This window comes from Amblyraja radiata, chromosome 9 (assembly GCF_010909765.2).
Source record: "Amblyraja radiata isolate CabotCenter1 chromosome 9, sAmbRad1.1.pri, whole genome shotgun sequence".
NCBI classification, from domain to species: domain Eukaryota; kingdom Metazoa; phylum Chordata; class Chondrichthyes; order Rajiformes; family Rajidae; genus Amblyraja; species Amblyraja radiata.
Window position 1 is genome coordinate 1,510,724 of NC_045964.1, and position 18,461 is coordinate 1,529,184.

Consider the following 18,461-nt stretch of genomic DNA (forward strand, 5'->3'; position numbering starts at 1 on the left):
CGGATATCACTCAATTCCTCCATAGAATAGAATAGAATATGTTTATTGTCATTGCACAAAACTGAGCAACGAAATTCCATTTGCTTCTCCTCCGTTAAAGGAAATACAACATAACAACCAATACACATATGTACAGTTAATAGTAAAATAATAGATACATTTTTTAAAAAGTTTAAAAGAATTTAGCGGTATTCCTCGAAGTTACTTCTTGCTTCCCAGTGTTCACTATTGGAGTTAAGCTCTTTTACTGCACATGGGTAGAAACTATTTTTTAGTCTACCGGTGCGAGCCTGCAGAGACCTGAGTCGCCTCCCCGAGGGTAGCAGAGTAAAAAGGTGGTTGGCAGGGTGGGATGTGTCCTTCTTGATATTTATGGCCCTGCGCAAGCATCGGGCCTTGTATATGTCATCCAAGGAGGGCAGGTTAGCGTTTGTAATGCGCTGCGCAGTTTTTATAATTCCTTGCAGCGCCCTCCTCTCAGCCACAGTACAGCTGGCAAACCACACCAGGATTCCGTAGGTGAGGATACTTTCCACGGCGCATCGATAGAAGGACAACAGCAGCGGCTGTGAGACGTTAGCTCTCCGTAGAGACCTCAGGAAATACAGCCGCTGATGAGACTTCTTCAAGAGAGTGACGATGTTCATTTGCCATTTGAGGTCCTGGGAGATGTTTATTCCCAGGAACCTAAAGTCGTTGACTCTCTCCACCATGTCTCCTTTGATGTATAAGGGAGCAGGTTCCTCTCTCCTCTTCCTCCTGAAGTCAACGACAAGTTCTTTTGTCTTTGATGGGTTTAGTACCAGGTTGTTTTTGGTATCTGATTTGATCCCCGGTCCCCTGCTATATCCGGCAGATTATTTATGTCTTCCTTAGTGAAGACAGAACCAAAGTAGTTATTCAATTGGTACACAAAATTGCTGGGGAAACTCAGCGGGTGCAGCAGCATCTATGGAGCGAAGGAAATAGGCAACGTTTCGGGCCGAAACCCTTCTTCAGACTGATGGGGGGTGGGAGAAAGAAGGAAAAGGGGAGGAGGGGGAGGAGCCCGAGGGCGGGCGGATGGGAGGGTGGGAGGAGACAGCTAGAGGGTTAAGGAAGGGGAGGAGACAGCAAGGGCTAGCAAAATTGGGAGAATTCAATGTTAATGCCATACGGACGCAGGGTCCCCAGACGGAATATGAGGTGCTGTTCCTCCAATTTCCGCTGTTGCTCACTCTGGCAATGGAGGAGACCCAGGACAGAGAGGTCGGATTGGGAATGGGAGGGGGAGTTGAAGTGCTGAGCCACCGGGAGTTCAGGTAGGTTATTGCGGACTGAGCGGAGGTGTTCGGCGAAACGATCGCCCAACCTACGCTTGGTCTCCCCGATGTAAATCAGCTGACATCTAGAGCAGCGGATGCAGTAGATGAGGTTGGAGGAGATACAGGTGAACCTTTGTCGCACCTGGAACGACTGCTTGGGTCCTTGAATGGAGTCGAGGGGGGAGGTGAAGGGACAGGTGTTGCATTTCTTGCGGTTGCAACGGAAAGTGCCCGGGGAGGGGGTGGTGCGGGAGGGAAGGGAAGAATTGACTAGGGAGTTGCGGAGGGAGCGGTCTTTGCGGAAGGCAGACATGGGGGGAGATGGGAAGATGTGGCGAGTGGTGGGGTCACGTTGGAGGTGGCGGAAATGGCGGAGGATTATGTGTTGTTAAGTTATTCAATTGGTCTGCCAAGTCCTTGTTCCCCCTGATACATTCACCTGTTTCTGACTGCAATGGAACTACATTTGTTTTAACTAATCTTTTTCTCTTCACATATCTATAAAAACTTTTGTGTTCCCTGCCAGATTTTTTTCATAATATATTTTCCCTTTCCTAATTAAGCCCTTTGTCCTCCTCTGCTGGACTCTGAATGTTTCCCAGTCTTCTAGTAGGCTGCTTTTTCTGGCCAATCTGTATGCTTCATCTTTTGTTTTGATACTATCCCTGATTTCCCTTGTTATCCACGGATGCACTACCTTCCCTGATTTATTCTTTTACCAAACTGGGATGAACAATTGTTGTAGTTCGTCCATGCAGTCTTTAAATGCCTTCCATTGCATGTCCACCGTCAACCCTTTAAGAATCAATTGTCAGTCTGTCTTGGCCAATTCACGTCTCATACCCTCAAAGCAACCTTTCTTTATGTTCAGAATCCTTGTTTCTGAATTAAATATGTCCCTCTCCATCCTAATGAAGAACTCAACCATATTATGGTCACTCTTGCCCAAGGGGCCACGCACAACAAGACTGCTAACTAACCCTTCCTCATTACTCAATACCCAGTCTAGAATAGCCTGCTCTCTCGTTTGTTCCTCTGCATGTTGGTTTAGAAAACTATCCCGCATACATTCCAAGAAATCCTCTTCCTCAGCACACCTGCCAATTTGATTCACCCAATCTATATGTAGATTGAAGTCACCCATTATAACAGTTTTACCTTTGTTGCACGCATTTCTAATTTCCTGTTTGATGCCATCCCCAACTCCACTACTACTGTTATGTGGCCTGTACAGAACTTCCACTAGCGTTTTCGGCCCCTTCGTGTTTCGCAGCTCTACCCATATCGATTCCACATCCTCCAAGCTAATGTCCTTCCTTTCTATTGCGTTAATCTCCTCTCTAACCAGCAACGCTACCCCACCTCCTTTTCCTTTCTGTCTAACCCTCCTGAATATTGAATATCCCTGGATGTTCAGCTCCCAGCCTTGGTCACCCTGAAGCCATGTCTCCGTGATCCCAACTATATCACAGTCATTAATAGTTATCTGCACATTCAACTCATCCACCTTATTACAAATGCTCCTTGCATTGAGACACAAAGCCTTCAGGCTTGTTTTTACAACACTCTTACCGCTTATACAATTATGTTGAAAAGTTGCCCTTTTTGATATGTGCCCTGGATTCGACTGCCTGCCATTTTTATTTTGCACCTTGCTACCTATTGCTTCTACCCACATTTTACACCCCTCTGTCTCTCCGCTCACACATTTAAGAAACCCTTTCCCTTTAACTCCATCCTCGACTATCCCATTTGACACCCCACCCCCCCTTATTCAATTTTTAACCACCCGTGTAACAGTTGCAAACCTGCCTGCCAGAATGCTGGTCCCGCACCTGTTAAGATGCAATCCGTCCCTTTTGTACAGTTCCCCCTTACTCCAAAACAGATCCCAGTGATCTAAGAATCTAAATCCCTGCCCCCGGCACCAGTTCCTCAGCCACACATTCAGGTCCCGTATCTCCCTGTTCCTGCTCTCGCCAGCATGAGGAACTGGAAGCAAACTGGAGATAACCCTGGAGGTCCTGTTTTTCAGCATTTCTCTGAGCTCTCTAAAGTCACACTGCAGAATATTCATCCCCTTCTTTCCGACATCGCTTGTGCCAACATGAGGTACCACTTCCGGCTGTTCACCTTCGTCCTTGAAGATTTTCTGCACTCTGTCCGTGACATCCTGGATCCTGGCACCAGGAAGGCAGCACACCTTCCTCGAATCCCGTCTGTTGCCGCAGAAACCCCTGTCCGTACCTCTCACAATGGAGTCTCCCACTACAATGGCTTAGCTCGACGTTGGCTTATTTGGTTTTGGCTCAACAGCCCTATTTGCTTCGCAAGCCGGTTCGTAGCTCAGTGTAATAACATCTTCTGTCCCGACAGCTTCCAAGTGTGTGAACCTGTTCACAAGAGGTACAACACCCGGGGACGTATGCATTCCATGTTTCCCTCCCTTTCTCACCGTCACCTACTTTCTCTCTTCCAGTACCTTAAGTGTAACAGTCTTACTGTCGGACTTGGAGCGGAAGGATTGTCCTCCTGAACTTAGGTCGTGAGGTACCTGATTGAAGTATACAAAATTATAAGCATAGATATGAAATACAGACAGGACATTTGTTTCCACGATAGAAAAATCAAATAATAGCTTTAAGCGAGAAAGGGTATGTTTAAAGTGCGAGGCAAACTATTTACACAGCTGTAAATAAAGATAGGTGCTTGGAACAAGCTGCCGAGGGTAGTGGTTGAGGCAGAGACGATAATGGCATAATGATTTTTGGAGGGTTATGGATCATATGGAGGGTATTGGAGGAATATGGATCATGTGCATGCAGATAAGCATAGGACCACATGATATTCCGAACAGACTTGTACGTCGAAGTGCGTGTTATTTTTCTGTGCTGTTTTATGCTCCATGTTCGATGCAATCGCGTTTTGTTTGTAATAAAGCACCTCGCTAGCATAATCGCATCCTCCTTGAAAGACACACATGTTCGGGTACACAAGGAACTGGTATATTCTTTCTGTAACCATTGGTACGCAGCGTTTGATTCAAAATATTTATCCTTATCTCCCTTATAACCATATAACAATTACAGCACGGAAACAGGCCATCTCGGCCCTACAAGTCCGTGCCGAACAACTTTTTTCCCTTAGTCCCACCTGCCTGCACTCATACCATAACCCTCCATTCCCTTCTCATCCATATGCCTATCCAATTTATTTTTAAATGATACCAACGAACCTGCCGCCACCACTTCCACTGGAAGCTCATTCCACACCGCTACCACTCTCTGAGTAAAGAAGTTCCCCCTCATGTTACCCCTAAACATCTGTCCCTTAATTCTGTCCCTTCAATTCTCTATCCAATTACCACAACGTGGCGCTTCTGTGTTTAACACATTACCACGGCAAACACGATGCCCACTGCGCCGAGAATAAATAATGTCCTTCCTCCGTACTCTGTCTTCGCATCTAATACATTGTGCACTTTTATACACCTCATTGTCTTTGATGAAAAAATAAATGTTTCATCCTCTCCAATAGTAACTGGTACAAGTTTACACCAAACGCAGCACCCTCTTTACAGTACCATTTCCGGTGCAATCACGCCATTCCTTAAAGTGGTCATAAAAGCACTCAGCCCACAATTCTGACTTAGCCACGATTCGTATATTCTTGGCAACGAGTAATTATCAATTGCCTTCCATAATATTCAAACGCCTTATAGACCTCCATTGTCTTTTGGAATGTCTGCACATTGTCCAACGTCGCTCTGTCTCCTCGCGAGAATCTAACCTAATTATTAAGATTACCTTGATATTTCCATTTTAGAAACATAGAAACATAGAAAATAGGTGTAGGAGTAGGCCATTCGGCCCTTCGAGCCTGCACCGCCATTCAATATGATCATGGCTGATCATCCAACTCAGTATCCTGTACCTGCCTTCTCTCCATACCCCTTGATCCCTTTAGCCACAAGGGCCACATCTAACGCCCTCTTAAATATAGCCAATGAACTGGCCTCAACTACCTTCTGGGGCAGAGAGTTCCAGAGATTCACCACTCTCTGTGTGAAAAATGTTTTCCTCATCTCGGTCCTAAAAGATTTCCCCCTTATCGTTAAACTGTGACCCCTTGTTCTGGGCTTCCCCCAACATCGGGAGCAATCTTCCTGCATCTAGCCTGTCCAACCCCTTAAGAATTGTGTACGTTTCTATAAGACCCCCCCTCAATCTTCTAAATTCTAGCGAGTACAAACCGAGTCTATCCAGTCTTTCTTCATATGAAAGTCCTGACATCCCAGGAATCAGTCTGGTGAATATATTTCACCAAATTTTATGATTTAATGTCGTTAAATACAGTTTGCTATGCCTTTGCCGATCTGTTAAGATATTTTATCTTGCTAACTTGTAAAGTTTAGTCCATCATTCTCGTGAGCACGTGAACAGGTTCATTTTTGTCACTTGTCCTCATTTCCGATAACACGCATATCTTCAGCACTACACCCCAATGTTTATTTACACTTTTTTTTCTGGAATCTTTGGAGCATGATTTGAAATCAGAACCCATGCTATCAAAGCACAGGATCTCTTTTCAATTTCAGCGAGCAGGGAGGCATCTGCTGAGTGAAATAGACAAGCCTTTTGGATCGCGACCCTTGTTCAATCGGATAAAATACGATAGAGAATGTTCTCCCCCCTTTTGAACTGTATCCATCTTTTCACTTGCCGTTTTGTACCCACCTCTAGTTCTCTTCGCCTCCTTTCTGTCCTACACTCCATCAATCTAAAGAAGGATCCCTGCGCCTGTTCCTGCCCACGCATATCTGTTGCCTGATCCGCTGAGATCCTCAATCACTTGGCTTCTTTACGTATGATCCCAGCATCTGCATGATCCTGTGTCTTCCTTTTATTGCTGCTTCAAATTATTTACCCATCTTTTCGTTCATGCCCGTGACGACTACGGGACGGGTTTGAAGGTAAGGCACAATGTGCAGATTCCAGAACATTGATGGGCGGAGGAAGGGCCACACTGTAGCCGGCCAATGTTGTTCAGCAACTCACCTGATGTTCCTGATCGGTGATGTGTCCGTTGCATATCAAAGATTGGCTGACACTCCTAACTCCATTTTCCATGGCTTGTGCCAACCGGTTCTGATAGTATTTCGTCATGTTGGATATTTGAATGTCGTCGAAGCGTCGAAGAATTGGATAAACCATATCTGTAAAAATATAATTGCGCAATCTATTCAAAATCCTGTAAATAAACCAACATATTTCAATAATTTCTGCTTCTCTCAAAGGATCCGCCAAAGTGTTTTAAGAATATTGAATGCTGTCAGCACTGTAACATAACGATATTAGTTTGTTCGTGGTAAGGTATTGAAAAAGTCCAACTCCCCCTTTTTGTCTACCAGTTGTCCTCTGAAATACCATGTACAATTTCGGGGTTCTCCCTGGCGGGTGCACTTGTGGCGCCTTGTTGCCCACGTTGGTTTTGAAGGCGCCACACACTCACTATGGGGCCTGTTAATGAAGCTTCAGGGATTGTAAATTAGGGGAAGGTAATTCAGGGATAGGCATGCTAATTATTCTATGTGCGTTACGACGCATGACCTGGACATTCACGGCGAGTTGCGAATGCATCTTCTCCACTTTCTGCAGTTGTGGGCCCTAAGTTTGCATCAAGGGAATTCCAAGTTAGTCACAGTCCCGGAACATCTATTTAAAAAAAATCAGCCCAGCAACATGCATGCGTACTTGAATCGGTTGTCAGACTTGGAGCGTCAACCTGGAGCAGAAAGTCTGTGGATTGTTTGTGGCAAGGCAATTCCAGGTTAGTAGTAGCGCAGGAACTTTAAAAACCTCGCGCGGGGAGATGGCTGAGCACTTGAATTGGCGGCTGGGGCAGCAGCGTCAGCCAGGATCAGTTCATCTGTGGTAATTGTTTAGCAAAAACAATAAGACAAGGTACATCGGGGTGGGCTATTTGGAGCCGCCGTGTTCGGAGAGTAGCTGTGTGAATGGGAAGTGCTGTGTGGAGGGCAAGTGCTATGTCAAGGGGAAGCGCTGTGTGGACGGTAGGTGCGAGTCTTTAGCTCAAGAGTTTCGGCGCGGAGGCTAGGCGATATCAGAGGTAGATAGGAAAATAAGGTTCACCTGATCCGTATGAGCCGCGTAATTTAACTACTCTCTCAGTTGTACTGACGATGGAAGGTATATTGCTACAATGTTCCTCCTGCAGGATGTTCCAAATCAGGGAAACTACAGGCACACGATGCTTGCACCTGCGGGAATTGTGCGCAGGCACAGCTCCTTAACGACCGCGTTAAGGGACTTTAGCAGCAGTTGGATTATTTCAGGACTCTATGTGGAACTGAGAGCTTCCTGAACTGGACATGGTGCGAGGCCCCAAGGACCTACGCTACATGGGTCCGTGGGGCTGCGGAAATCACAGCGGGAGGCAGGACGTTCCTCCCGAACGGCAGGTTGACAACCAGCAACAACAGGTAAGAGAAATTTCCTTACCTTTTTTCTTGATTGCAGAAAGGTTGCCGAGCTGCCGCTGAACAGCAGCAGGCAGCCAGCAACGGACGTCGGCACCACTGTCTCCCATAACGGGAGCGAGTGCCAAACTTCACCCCAAACAGGTGGAGGAAATCGGAACCAACAACCCACAAAGACAGTGGGTTGTATTTGTGTTCTGTCCCCTTTTTAAAATTAGGGGACAAAAGGAGAAAAGCACCGGCAGCAGCAACCAAAGGCAAGGAATAGCTGTGCCCGACTTTCTCTCCCGACTCGCTCCCGCACCGGGCCGGGCGAGGGAGCAAAACTAATGTTTCCCCGCGCTGGGTCTGTACAGGAGGGGAAGCTGGACAAAGGCGTGTCCACAAGTGCTGCTAGTGAAGCTGGCTGGGGAAGACAGCGGAGTCGCAGGCAGCCGGCAGCAGCTGAAGGCACGTTTATCTCCCGTAATAGGAAGAGCAGTGCCGACTTTTGGTCCCGCGCCGGCCAGAACACCACGGCCGGGCGGGAGACCATTCAAATGGGGCCGTTGACTTTTGACCAGTCAATAACGGCAGCAGACGGGATGGAACGACGCTCACCCGTAGCAACGATTTTAACTTGGACCTGCAGGTAAGAGCTGCGGTCTTTTTTGTATTTCCATACTGATTGCAGGTGCAGAAACAACGGGCTGCGACAAAGCTGGTGGGCTAGATGGAATCAGCTGTGCCAGATGTCCTTCACACCGGCCATATCCACTCCACGGAAGGACAGTAAGGACAAAGCTGGAGAAGGAGGACCGTGGAGCAGCGGGCAGCCAGCAGCAGCCAGCGGCACTTGGATCACCCGTAGTGGGATCAGCTGTGCCCGATGTCGCCTCCGCACCGGCCAGATCCACGCGGCCGGGCGGAAAGGCTAGACACAAAACAAACAAGGTCGTGGACTCGGAGGAGTCCGACTTTGAATAACCGCCGGCGGCCAGCGCCCGAGAGCGCTGGAGCGGGAAGAAGCGGTGTATGGCGCTTTGCTCCAACGTGACAGACTCCGGGAGATAGAGTCGGGTCACTGTGGGCCCTATGATAAACCCACAGCAGTACCTCTTTCAGGGCTGCACAGTGCTTCTACCTCATCAGAGGGGAGCACTGCGAGTCAGTTCTGGGCAGACCTGGAAGAGAAGACAAGTGTGCAGGTGGTGCAGGAACAAGAGAACCTACTGGAACCCAGCACCCCCACGCACCCACCAGCAGAACTGGTGAAAGCTCGAAGGTCCGGTACCCACAAACATGAGTCTTTTAGGCCATGGCCCAGGCTGGCCTTCTTGGAAGATGCGGGACCTCCAACGCCAACCAAACCAAAAATCCAGACCCCAGCGCTACAACAACAGCGAAGAACCTACAAAAAGTAAACCTGCCACTGGTAACTATAGAGGTAGGTGGGTCTGGTTCCCTACAATATACAGTGGGCACGGAGATTGGGTGGAGATTACACTCTTTTCTGAATGCATGAAGCATGATTAAGCAGTATCCAGGGATATACAACAGAGTTTATACACAAGTACAGCCCTCCAGTTCAACATATACTGAACCGAATGTTCGTGCTTTCTGATAAAGGGAAATCAAAAGCGCAAGCTGAACTGAAGCAGCTTCACATAAAAGGTGTAATTGAGAAAACTCAACACGAACCATTAGAATTCGTGTCCAATATATTTATCAAAACAAACAAGATGATGGTCATCGCATCATCATAGATCTGACAAAATAGATACCTTTGTTACTGCTTAACAATTAATTCCCTAAGGTTACTTCAAGGGCCCGCACGGATTTAAAAGATGCTTACCATTCAGTGCCTATACGAGGTGATCACAGATGTTACTCAAAATTTAACTGGATGGGACAACTCTGACAGTATAAAATACTGCCAAATGGGTTATCATCAGCCCAGGCTGTTCACAAAATGTTTTGAAAACAGCCCAAGCGTTTCTACGGAAACGTATACACATGGTCATGGCATATTTAGATGACATGCTCATTATGGGCAAAACTTTGGAATTGGCCAAACAAACTGTAACAGCCACACAAGTTATTTGGAAAACGGATTCATTTTTCATCCAGTTAAATCTAAACTAACGTCTTCCACTACTATGGCCTACCTGGGGTTTCACCATTGACTCAGTTCACATGTCGGTGACTCTGCCTAAGGGAAAGGCTAGATATTTAATAGATGCTTGCAATAACCTCACTATCCAAGCATTGTCAGTAACCTTTCCATGGTACTACAAACTGATGCCAGTGCACTTGGTTGCGGAGCCACCAATACCATACCACCGTGGTAGCATACATTAACCACAGGGTGGAAACAAATCGACATCATGTGACAATCTGGCTATACAAATCGGCAATGGTGTATCCAGAGAGATATTTGGATATCAGCCACTTACCTACCAGGAAGACTAAATTCAGTGGCAAACACCAGGTCACGCAAATTTAATGAAAAACACCAAATGGATGTTGAATAAAATAGTATTTGCTGATATCACAGCAAAACATGGAACACCAGATATCGATTTATTCGCATCCAGACTTAACCACCAGTTATCAAGTTATTTTACGCATTCCCGCCTTTTCCTGCCTCATCAGTCGGGCATTAAGGAAATACAACAAGACTGCATCTGGTATTGATAGTACCCGATTGGCCTACACAACCATGGTTCCCAGTGATATCAAACATGGAATCAGAGACATGAACATCCAATCTGTTCTGGAATATCTGGCATGTCTCCACTATGATGAGGGGCTCCGTTACAGTGCCATCAACTGCGCCAGAAGTGCCCTATCGACTTACCTATGGCAGGGGACAGACCATTACACTGTTGGGACTCACCCACTGGTAGAAAACCTATTAGGGGAACCAGATACTCCCTAATATGAGATGTGAGAATAATCCTGAAGATGCTCAGGAATTGGTCTCCAGCAACAGTTCTGTCCCTACACAGACTGACATTAAACAGTCATGCTAATGGTATTGGTCAGGGCACAGAGGATACAGTCACTGCAAAAACTAGACTGGACAACATGACTTCCTCAACAGAAAATATTAAGTTTCATATTTATGAGATAGTAAGCAGAACAGAAAAGGGATCAGCAGGCCTCAATATACAATTAGGTCATACCCAACAGATGACCGTCTGTGTATAACAAGACATCTGTCGTTATACATGAAGAAAACGAATATCCTAAGAGGCAATGAAAAGGCACTTTTTGGTCAGCCACTAGCAACCACACCAAGAGTGACGGTCCAGACCATCTCAAGATGGCTGAAACAGGTGCTAACACAGGCTGGGGTGGATACTAAATTTTAAAAATCTCTTTCCACCAGGGCTGCAGCTACATCGGCAGCATACTGTTGGATGTACCAATGGACCAAATCCTCAAGGCAGCAGGATGGTCTGGAGGGGAAAATTCCAATTATTTTGTAATAAACCAGTAATGAAACCTGGAACGTTTGCAGAAACAATTTAAGTTCTGTAAATTAATTTAAACCCATAAAAAGGGGTTATAAATTTGTGTTAAACATTTTAATGATTTCAATGTCGAATTCATGTCCAAATTATGTTAACACAATTCCTCCCACAGTCAAGGCAGACGTGATGCATGGACTCGTTCCACGGCATGAAATCACAGAGCTTTAAAATCTTCACGTAGTCACTCACATGACTCCGAAGTAAAATAGTAAGATTAAACGAGAACTTACCAGTTTGAAGTTTGATCTGTATTTTATGAGGAGTTACGATGAGAGATTACGTGCCCTCCGCTCCCACCCTGATCATATACTTAACTGGTATCTCTTCTCTAATCTTACTATGTTTAGTCATTACAGTTATCTGTGATTTCACACCGCTGCTTTGAAGAATGACACGCAAGCGTCCTGGCGGGCTTCTTCACGTAATCCTTTATCGTAACTCCTCATAAAATACAGATCAAACTTCAAACTGGTAAGTTCTCGTTTAATCTTACTATTAAACAGGTGTGGAGGAAGGTACAGCAGATCCTGCTTTAAGCCGAAGATAGACACAAAAAAACTGGAGTAACACAGACACCATCTCTTGAGAAAGGGAATAGGTGATGTTTCGGGTGGAGACCATCAGTAGTCATGTTGCAGGTGATGTTGCAGTTTTATAAGACTTTGGTGAGGCCGCATCTAGTGTATGGTGCACAGTTCTGAGCACGATGTTCTTGGCACAATATGTTGTTAAGCCGAAAAGGGTACATACAAGATTTAGGAGGATATTGCCAGGACTAGATTTTCTGAGCTATAGGGACAGCCAGAGTAACCATATAAACATATATAACCATATAACAATGACAGCACGGAAACAGGCCATCTCGGCCCTTCTTGTCCGTGCCGAACACTTATTCTCCCCTAGTCCCCTCTACCTGCACTTAGACCATAACCCTCCATTCCTTTCCCGTCCATATAACTATCCAATTTATTTTTAAATGATAAAATCGAACCTGCCTCCACCACCTCCACTGAAAGCTCATTCCCCACAGCTACCACTCTCAGAGTAAAGAGGTTCCCCCTCAAGTTACCCCTAAACTTCTGTCCCTTAATTCTCAAGTCATGTCCTCTTGTTTGAATCTTCCCTACTCTCAGTGGGAAAAGCTTATGCACGTCAACTCTGTCTATCCCTCTCATCATTTTAAAGACCTCTATCAAGTCCCCCCTTAATCTTCTGCGCTCCAAAGAATAAAGACCTAACTTGTTCAACCTTTCTCTGTAACTTAGTTGCTGAAACCCAGGCAACATTCTAGTAAATCTCCTCTGTACTCTCTCTATTTTGTTGACATCCTTCCTATAATTAGGCGACCAAAATTGTACACCATACTCCAGAATTTTGATTTGTCCTGCCAAGATGTAGCACCTCACACTTATCAGCATTAAACTCCATCTGCCATCTTACAGCCCACTCTTCCAAATGGCCTAAATTTCTCTGTAGGCTTTTAAAATCTACTTCATTATCCACAACACCACCTATCTTAGTATCATCTGCATACTTACTAATCCAATTTACCACACCATCATCCAGATCATTGATGTACATGACAAAAAACAGTGGACCCAACACAGATCCCTGTGGCACCCCACTAGTCACTGGTCTCCAACCTGACAAACAGCTATCCACCATTACTCTCTGGCATCTCCCATTCAGCCACTGTTGAATCCATCTTGCTACTCCACCATTAATACCCAACATTTGAACCTTCTTAACCAACCTTACATGAGGAACCTTGTCAAAGGCCTTACTGAAGTCCATATATACAACATCCACTGCTTTACCCTCATCAATTTCCTGAGTAACCTATTCAAAAAATTCAAGAAGATTAGTCAAACATGACCTTCCAGGCACAAATCCATGTTGACTGTTCCTAATCAGACCCTGTTTATCCAGATGCTTATATATATTATCTCTAAGTATCCTTTCCATTAAGTTGCCCACCACTGACGTCAAACTAACAGGTCTATAATAGAGTAGGCTGGCACTCTGTTCTTTGGATTGCAGGAGGATGAGCAGAGATCTTTTCGTTATGTATAAAGTCATGAGATGAATAGATGAGATGGATGCACATAATCTGTATACCAGAGGAGGTGAATGGAGGACGTAGGTTTCAGGTGAAGGTGAAAAATATTTCATAGCAATCTGAGGAGTAACCTTTTTGCACAAATGGTGTTGGGTGCATGGAAGAAGCTGGGTGTGGCAAGGACTATCCCAACATTTAAGAAACTGTTAGATAGGTGCATTGACAGGAAAGGTTTGGAGGGATATGTGTCATACGCGGGCATGAGGGACTAGTGTAGCTGGGACGTGTTGGCAATTTGTCAATTTTGGCCGAAGGGCCTGTTTCCACACTGTATCACTATGACTCCATTCAATCAGGTCCCACTGAGTTTTCTAAGCTGCAGCGCGTACAGGTCCAGATGCTCCTCATACCTCAAACCTATCATCCCTGTGATCCTTGTAAATCGCCTTGTAAAGCCAACACCTCCTTCCTCAGGAATGGAGACCAAAACCGTGCAAAATACTCTGAATATTTCCCAAACAGTTCCTTCTACAGCCGCAGCATTACATCGTTGCCTTTGTACTCGCATCTCCCCAAATTTAAGGCTAGTTATGCGTATGCTTCCCTTACCGCCGACTCGCCCTGCAAATACATACTTTGAAATCGGGATCCAGTCATCGCGAGTTCCTTTATGAATCCTCTTCACATTAAAAAAGTTGTCTAAACCTTTGTTCCTTCCACCAAAGTGCATGACGGTATATGCCGTTTGCTATATATTTGTCCCCACTCACAACCTTTCCGACTCCTTTCTGCAGGCTCCCTCCTTCCTCAACATTCTCTGTTCCTCCCTATAGTTTCGTAGAAGCCGAATGATGGCCGCAAGGACCCATGCGGAACACCACGAGTCAAAGGCAGACATAGAAACATAGAAAATAGGTGCAGGAGGAGGCCATTTGGCCCTTCGAGCCAGCACCGCCATTCATTGTGATCATGGCTGATCGTCCCCTATCAATAACCCGTGCATGTCTTCTCCCCATATCCCTTGACCCCACTAGCCCCTAGAGCTCTATCTAACTCTCTCATAACTCTATTGTTGCGACACCATGACGCCCGTAATGTGTATGGAAGTTTGGAAGTCAGTTTGCAGATGAACAAGACGTCGATGTTGCCTTATTTGGAGTATTTTCGGGGTTACCTCTTGTGTCAACTCGCAACGTAAGTAAGAATTCTGTAAGTTTCTATAAAATCCCCCCTCAATCTTCTAAATTCTAGCGAGTACAGCCGAGTCTATCCAGTCTTTCTTCATATGAAAGTCCTGACATCCCAGGAATCAGTCTGGTGAACCTTCTCTGTACTCCCTCTATGGCAAGAATGTCTTTCCTCAGATTAGGTGAAAGACTCTGTGCATTGATCCTATACATTCCTCTCATGATACTGCACACCTCAAACGTTCATCATTTTTTCGCCTGCGCTCAAAAGAATAAAGCACTAGCCTGCTCAACTTATTGCTACAGCCCAGGCCCTCGCTTCCTAACACCTGGCACCATTTTCGTAAAACTCTTCTGCACCGTTCCAGATTGACAAAATCTTTCTGATAAACAGGGTATCCAGAAACTGAACAAAATACTCCAAATAAGGCAACATCGATGTCTTGTTCATCTGCAAACTGACTTCCAAACTTCCATACACATTACGGGCGTCATGGTGTCGCAACGATAGAGTTGCTGCCTCACAGAGCAAGTGACCCGGGTTCGATCATGACTACAGGTGCGTAACTATACGGAGTGTACGTTCTCCCCGTGACCTGTGCATGTGCTGTGCATGTCCACATTCCTGCTATTAACAACACGTGACACAGGCAAAGAAGCACATTGTGCTTTTAACTGCCACAATAACCTATTGGGACTCACCCCATCAGGCATATTTCTTTAGTTCCACCCACCCCTACTGAATACAAGCCTGTTTTACTCACTCCCAATTCTGACCAAGGGTCTCAGCCTTGAAATGCAAAACTCGTGGTAATAACGTACGTTTAACGTACGGAACTCGTGGACGCAACTTAGAGACTCGTGGCGCTAACGGCAGGTACTCGTGTAACTTGTCGACTCTTGCAAAAAATCAAACATGTTTGAAATTTTCCACGAGTCAATTTTACTCTTGTGGTTAAGAATTGAAACATTTTAACTCGTTGTAATAACGTAGTGACCCGTGCGTTTACCTTAGTGTATCGTGAGTCTACCGTGGGAACTCTTTAACTCAACGGGCAGGCAGCAGCAGATTGTGGCTCCCTTCAGTTTCCCAGCGACAATTACCTGCCATAACGCGAGAGAGATCATGCACTGTTGTAGGTCTCCTTTGCACGTCGGTGTTTCTGTCTTTCTCCACTCATTGTTGACCCTATCTGTCACCACCCCCACCTACACCCCTCTGCTTCCCGGCCATGTGTGTGACCCCTTCCCTCCCCTCTCCAGCTCCCCGCCCCTTTGCACCGGCGCGGGGGCTTTGCACTGTCTTCACGTCGGCGATGCCAACAGGCCCGTGCCAGTCGCCCCGGGGAAGTCGCTCCCTTCAGTTTCCCAGGGGGTCGGGACGGGACTGGAGTTGGGAGGGAATGGTGGTGGTGGGGGAGGGGGGGGGGGGTTAGGTGAGCAGGAGAGTGGGGTTGTTTGCAGTTGCAGAGGGAGGGGGCAGGGGCGGTACAGTTCCCAGTCTCGGCTCCTGTCCAGGGGGGTGGCCGGAGACGTCAGGACCAACGGGACACTGACCCCCAGGCCCACCAGGCCCACTGCAAGCACGGAGAATCCAGAGACCCACAGCCAGCAGCAACTCCAGCCCAGCCCCGCTCCAACTCCAGAGGAACACGCTCCCCGTAGGGGCAGCTGATGGTGTGCAAGGTACGTCTTGTTCTTGGGCTGGCGGATGAGGGGGCGCAGCTCGGGCTGTGGGCGAACTGCCACTTGTCGCCGTAGCGGCTCATCTGGGAGCGGGTTCCTCTGGAGTTGGAGCGGGGCTGGGCTGGAGTTGCTGTTGGCTGTGGGTCTCTGGGTTCTCCGTGCTTGCAGTGGGCCTGGTGGGCCTGGGGGTCAGTGTCCCATTGGTCCTGACGTCTCCGGCCACCCCCTGGACAGGAGCTGAGACTGGGAACTGTACCGCCCTTGCCCCCTCCCTCTGCAACTGCAAACAACCCCACTCTCCTGCTCACCTAACCCACCCATCCTCCCCCACCTTTCCCTCCCAACTCCAGTCCCGTCCCGACCCCCTGGCAAACTGAAGGGAGCGACTGGCACTGACCTGCTGGCATCGTCGACGTGACGACAGTGCAAAGCCCCCGCGCCGGTGCAATGGGCGGGGAGCTGGAGAGGGGAGGGAAGGAGTCACACACATGGCCTGGAAGCAGAGGGGTGTAGGTGGGGGTGGTGACAGATAGGGCCAATAATGAGTGGAGAAAGACAGACACACCGACGTGCAAAGGACACCTACAACAGTGCATGATCTCTCTCGCGTTATGGCAGGTGATTGTCGCCAGCCCGCTGTTTCTGACGCTAAAGCCTTGGGATCGTTGCCCTTCGTGTAGGTATGTTGCAAAGCGTACCTGAAGCGTCGCTGAAAATCTGTCGCTGCGGGTGTGCGCGATTTTGGCGCCGGTTAGAGGGGGGCGGGTTTAAAACGCGATTTCCTCTAGGCTGTTCAAATCGAAGATGTTCAGCCTAGTTAATTATTAACGAAAAATCGCTGGAAGACCCCGTCGCAAAAGCTATTATTAGTTTTAAAGGCCTCGTAAAATAGTTATAGTAGTTTAAAAATCAATCTCTAAACCCGCGACGGCCAGCAACCGCAGGGTCTCATAAAGCAAATAAGTGAAGGTATGCTGTATATTTTTACATTAAAAAGGGCTTCTAAAGATCCCTTTATACAAAGTTTAATGTTGCGAGTAGCTCATTTTGGGCCTATTATATCCCGCAGTATTTTTCTGGGCATTTGAGGGCACAAATCTACCGCAATGTGAACGTTCTAAACCAGCGCGTTCACAGGATCCCACTAGAAAGCTGATTTAAATGGGCATTTATTTACAGCAATTGAACACTAAATTCCTTCCATTTGGTCTATAAATTAATGTAAATGAGATTTAAAAATCATGTTTTATTGTGAATTATTTGTGAATATTATTTGGACATTTAGGCTATTTAAAAATGTTAATCATTTATTAAGAAATGGATAGATGTTTAGATCTAGTAATTGAAGTCTGAAATTAGCTACAATTAGGTAACTAACTAATGATATGCTTTAATTTCAGGTCATCCAAGTAAGATTATTTTTTATTTGTTTCAGAATGCTTCAATCTATGATAACTGAAAATTTCATTCAGTTCTCTTAATTTTTAAGAAAGTTATGGGCTTTTGACTGTTCACGATCACAGCTTTTTTGTTATGTCCATAGAAAATCAATAGGGAACAAGATGCTCATTTCCCAGTATGAAAATGGCCATAACTTTTTAATACTTGAGATATGAAAGTGAATTAGGTGTCAAATTAAACTTATTTGTATGCTTTATCTGATGGGATAAATTGCAGACTTGATTTTTTAAATCTCAAAATTTTGTAAAATTGCTACTTCGTGTTGGCGTGGAGGGGAGGGGGGTATTGTGCTGCTTGATCGCCCACTGCTATCCCAGGGACAGGGAGACACAGCGGCTTTTGAGACTGGTGGGCAATCACAATGTTTTGTCCACACAGTCAGTACACCTCTCCTACACTTGTCTCCCGCACTAAGATCACCCCGCAGAGAATGATCCCAGCCTAACCCAAGAGCCATGTCACCCTAGACAGATTAATGACGCCCCCCCCCAACCTCTCTCCACCTCAACTCACGCCTGGGCACCAAAGCAACTCAGGAGGCGAACCCTGAGCTCCGTCTCACAACAATCTGATGTGCACATCCGTCCACATTCAAAGATTTAATCTCCCGTCTCCCCGCAGTGTGTAGACATGGCAGTAAATTCAATTAAAACATATTAAACCTGTGTGTTTCCAACAAATCATAAGTATAACTGCTCTGGCACTGGATGGTGCGCATTTTCCCTTTGTAGGTCACATCAATAGATG

The 18,461-nt window shown here is 46.3% G+C and overlaps 1 protein-coding gene across 1 annotated transcript in view; it reads right to left on the reverse strand.

Annotated features, from left to right (window-relative positions):
• Window positions 1-18,461, reverse strand: part of LOC116977284 (NACHT, LRR and PYD domains-containing protein 3-like) — a gene marked incomplete at its 3' end in the record, with an annotated part of 106,815 nt that overhangs the window by 45,808 nt on the left and 42,546 nt on the right. The window contains exon 5 of the mRNA XM_033027780.1: window positions 6,362-6,519. Within this exon, the coding sequence (XP_032883671.1) occupies window positions 6,362-6,519 (158 nt within the window). The remainder of the gene's footprint in view (window positions 1-6,361; window positions 6,520-18,461) is intronic.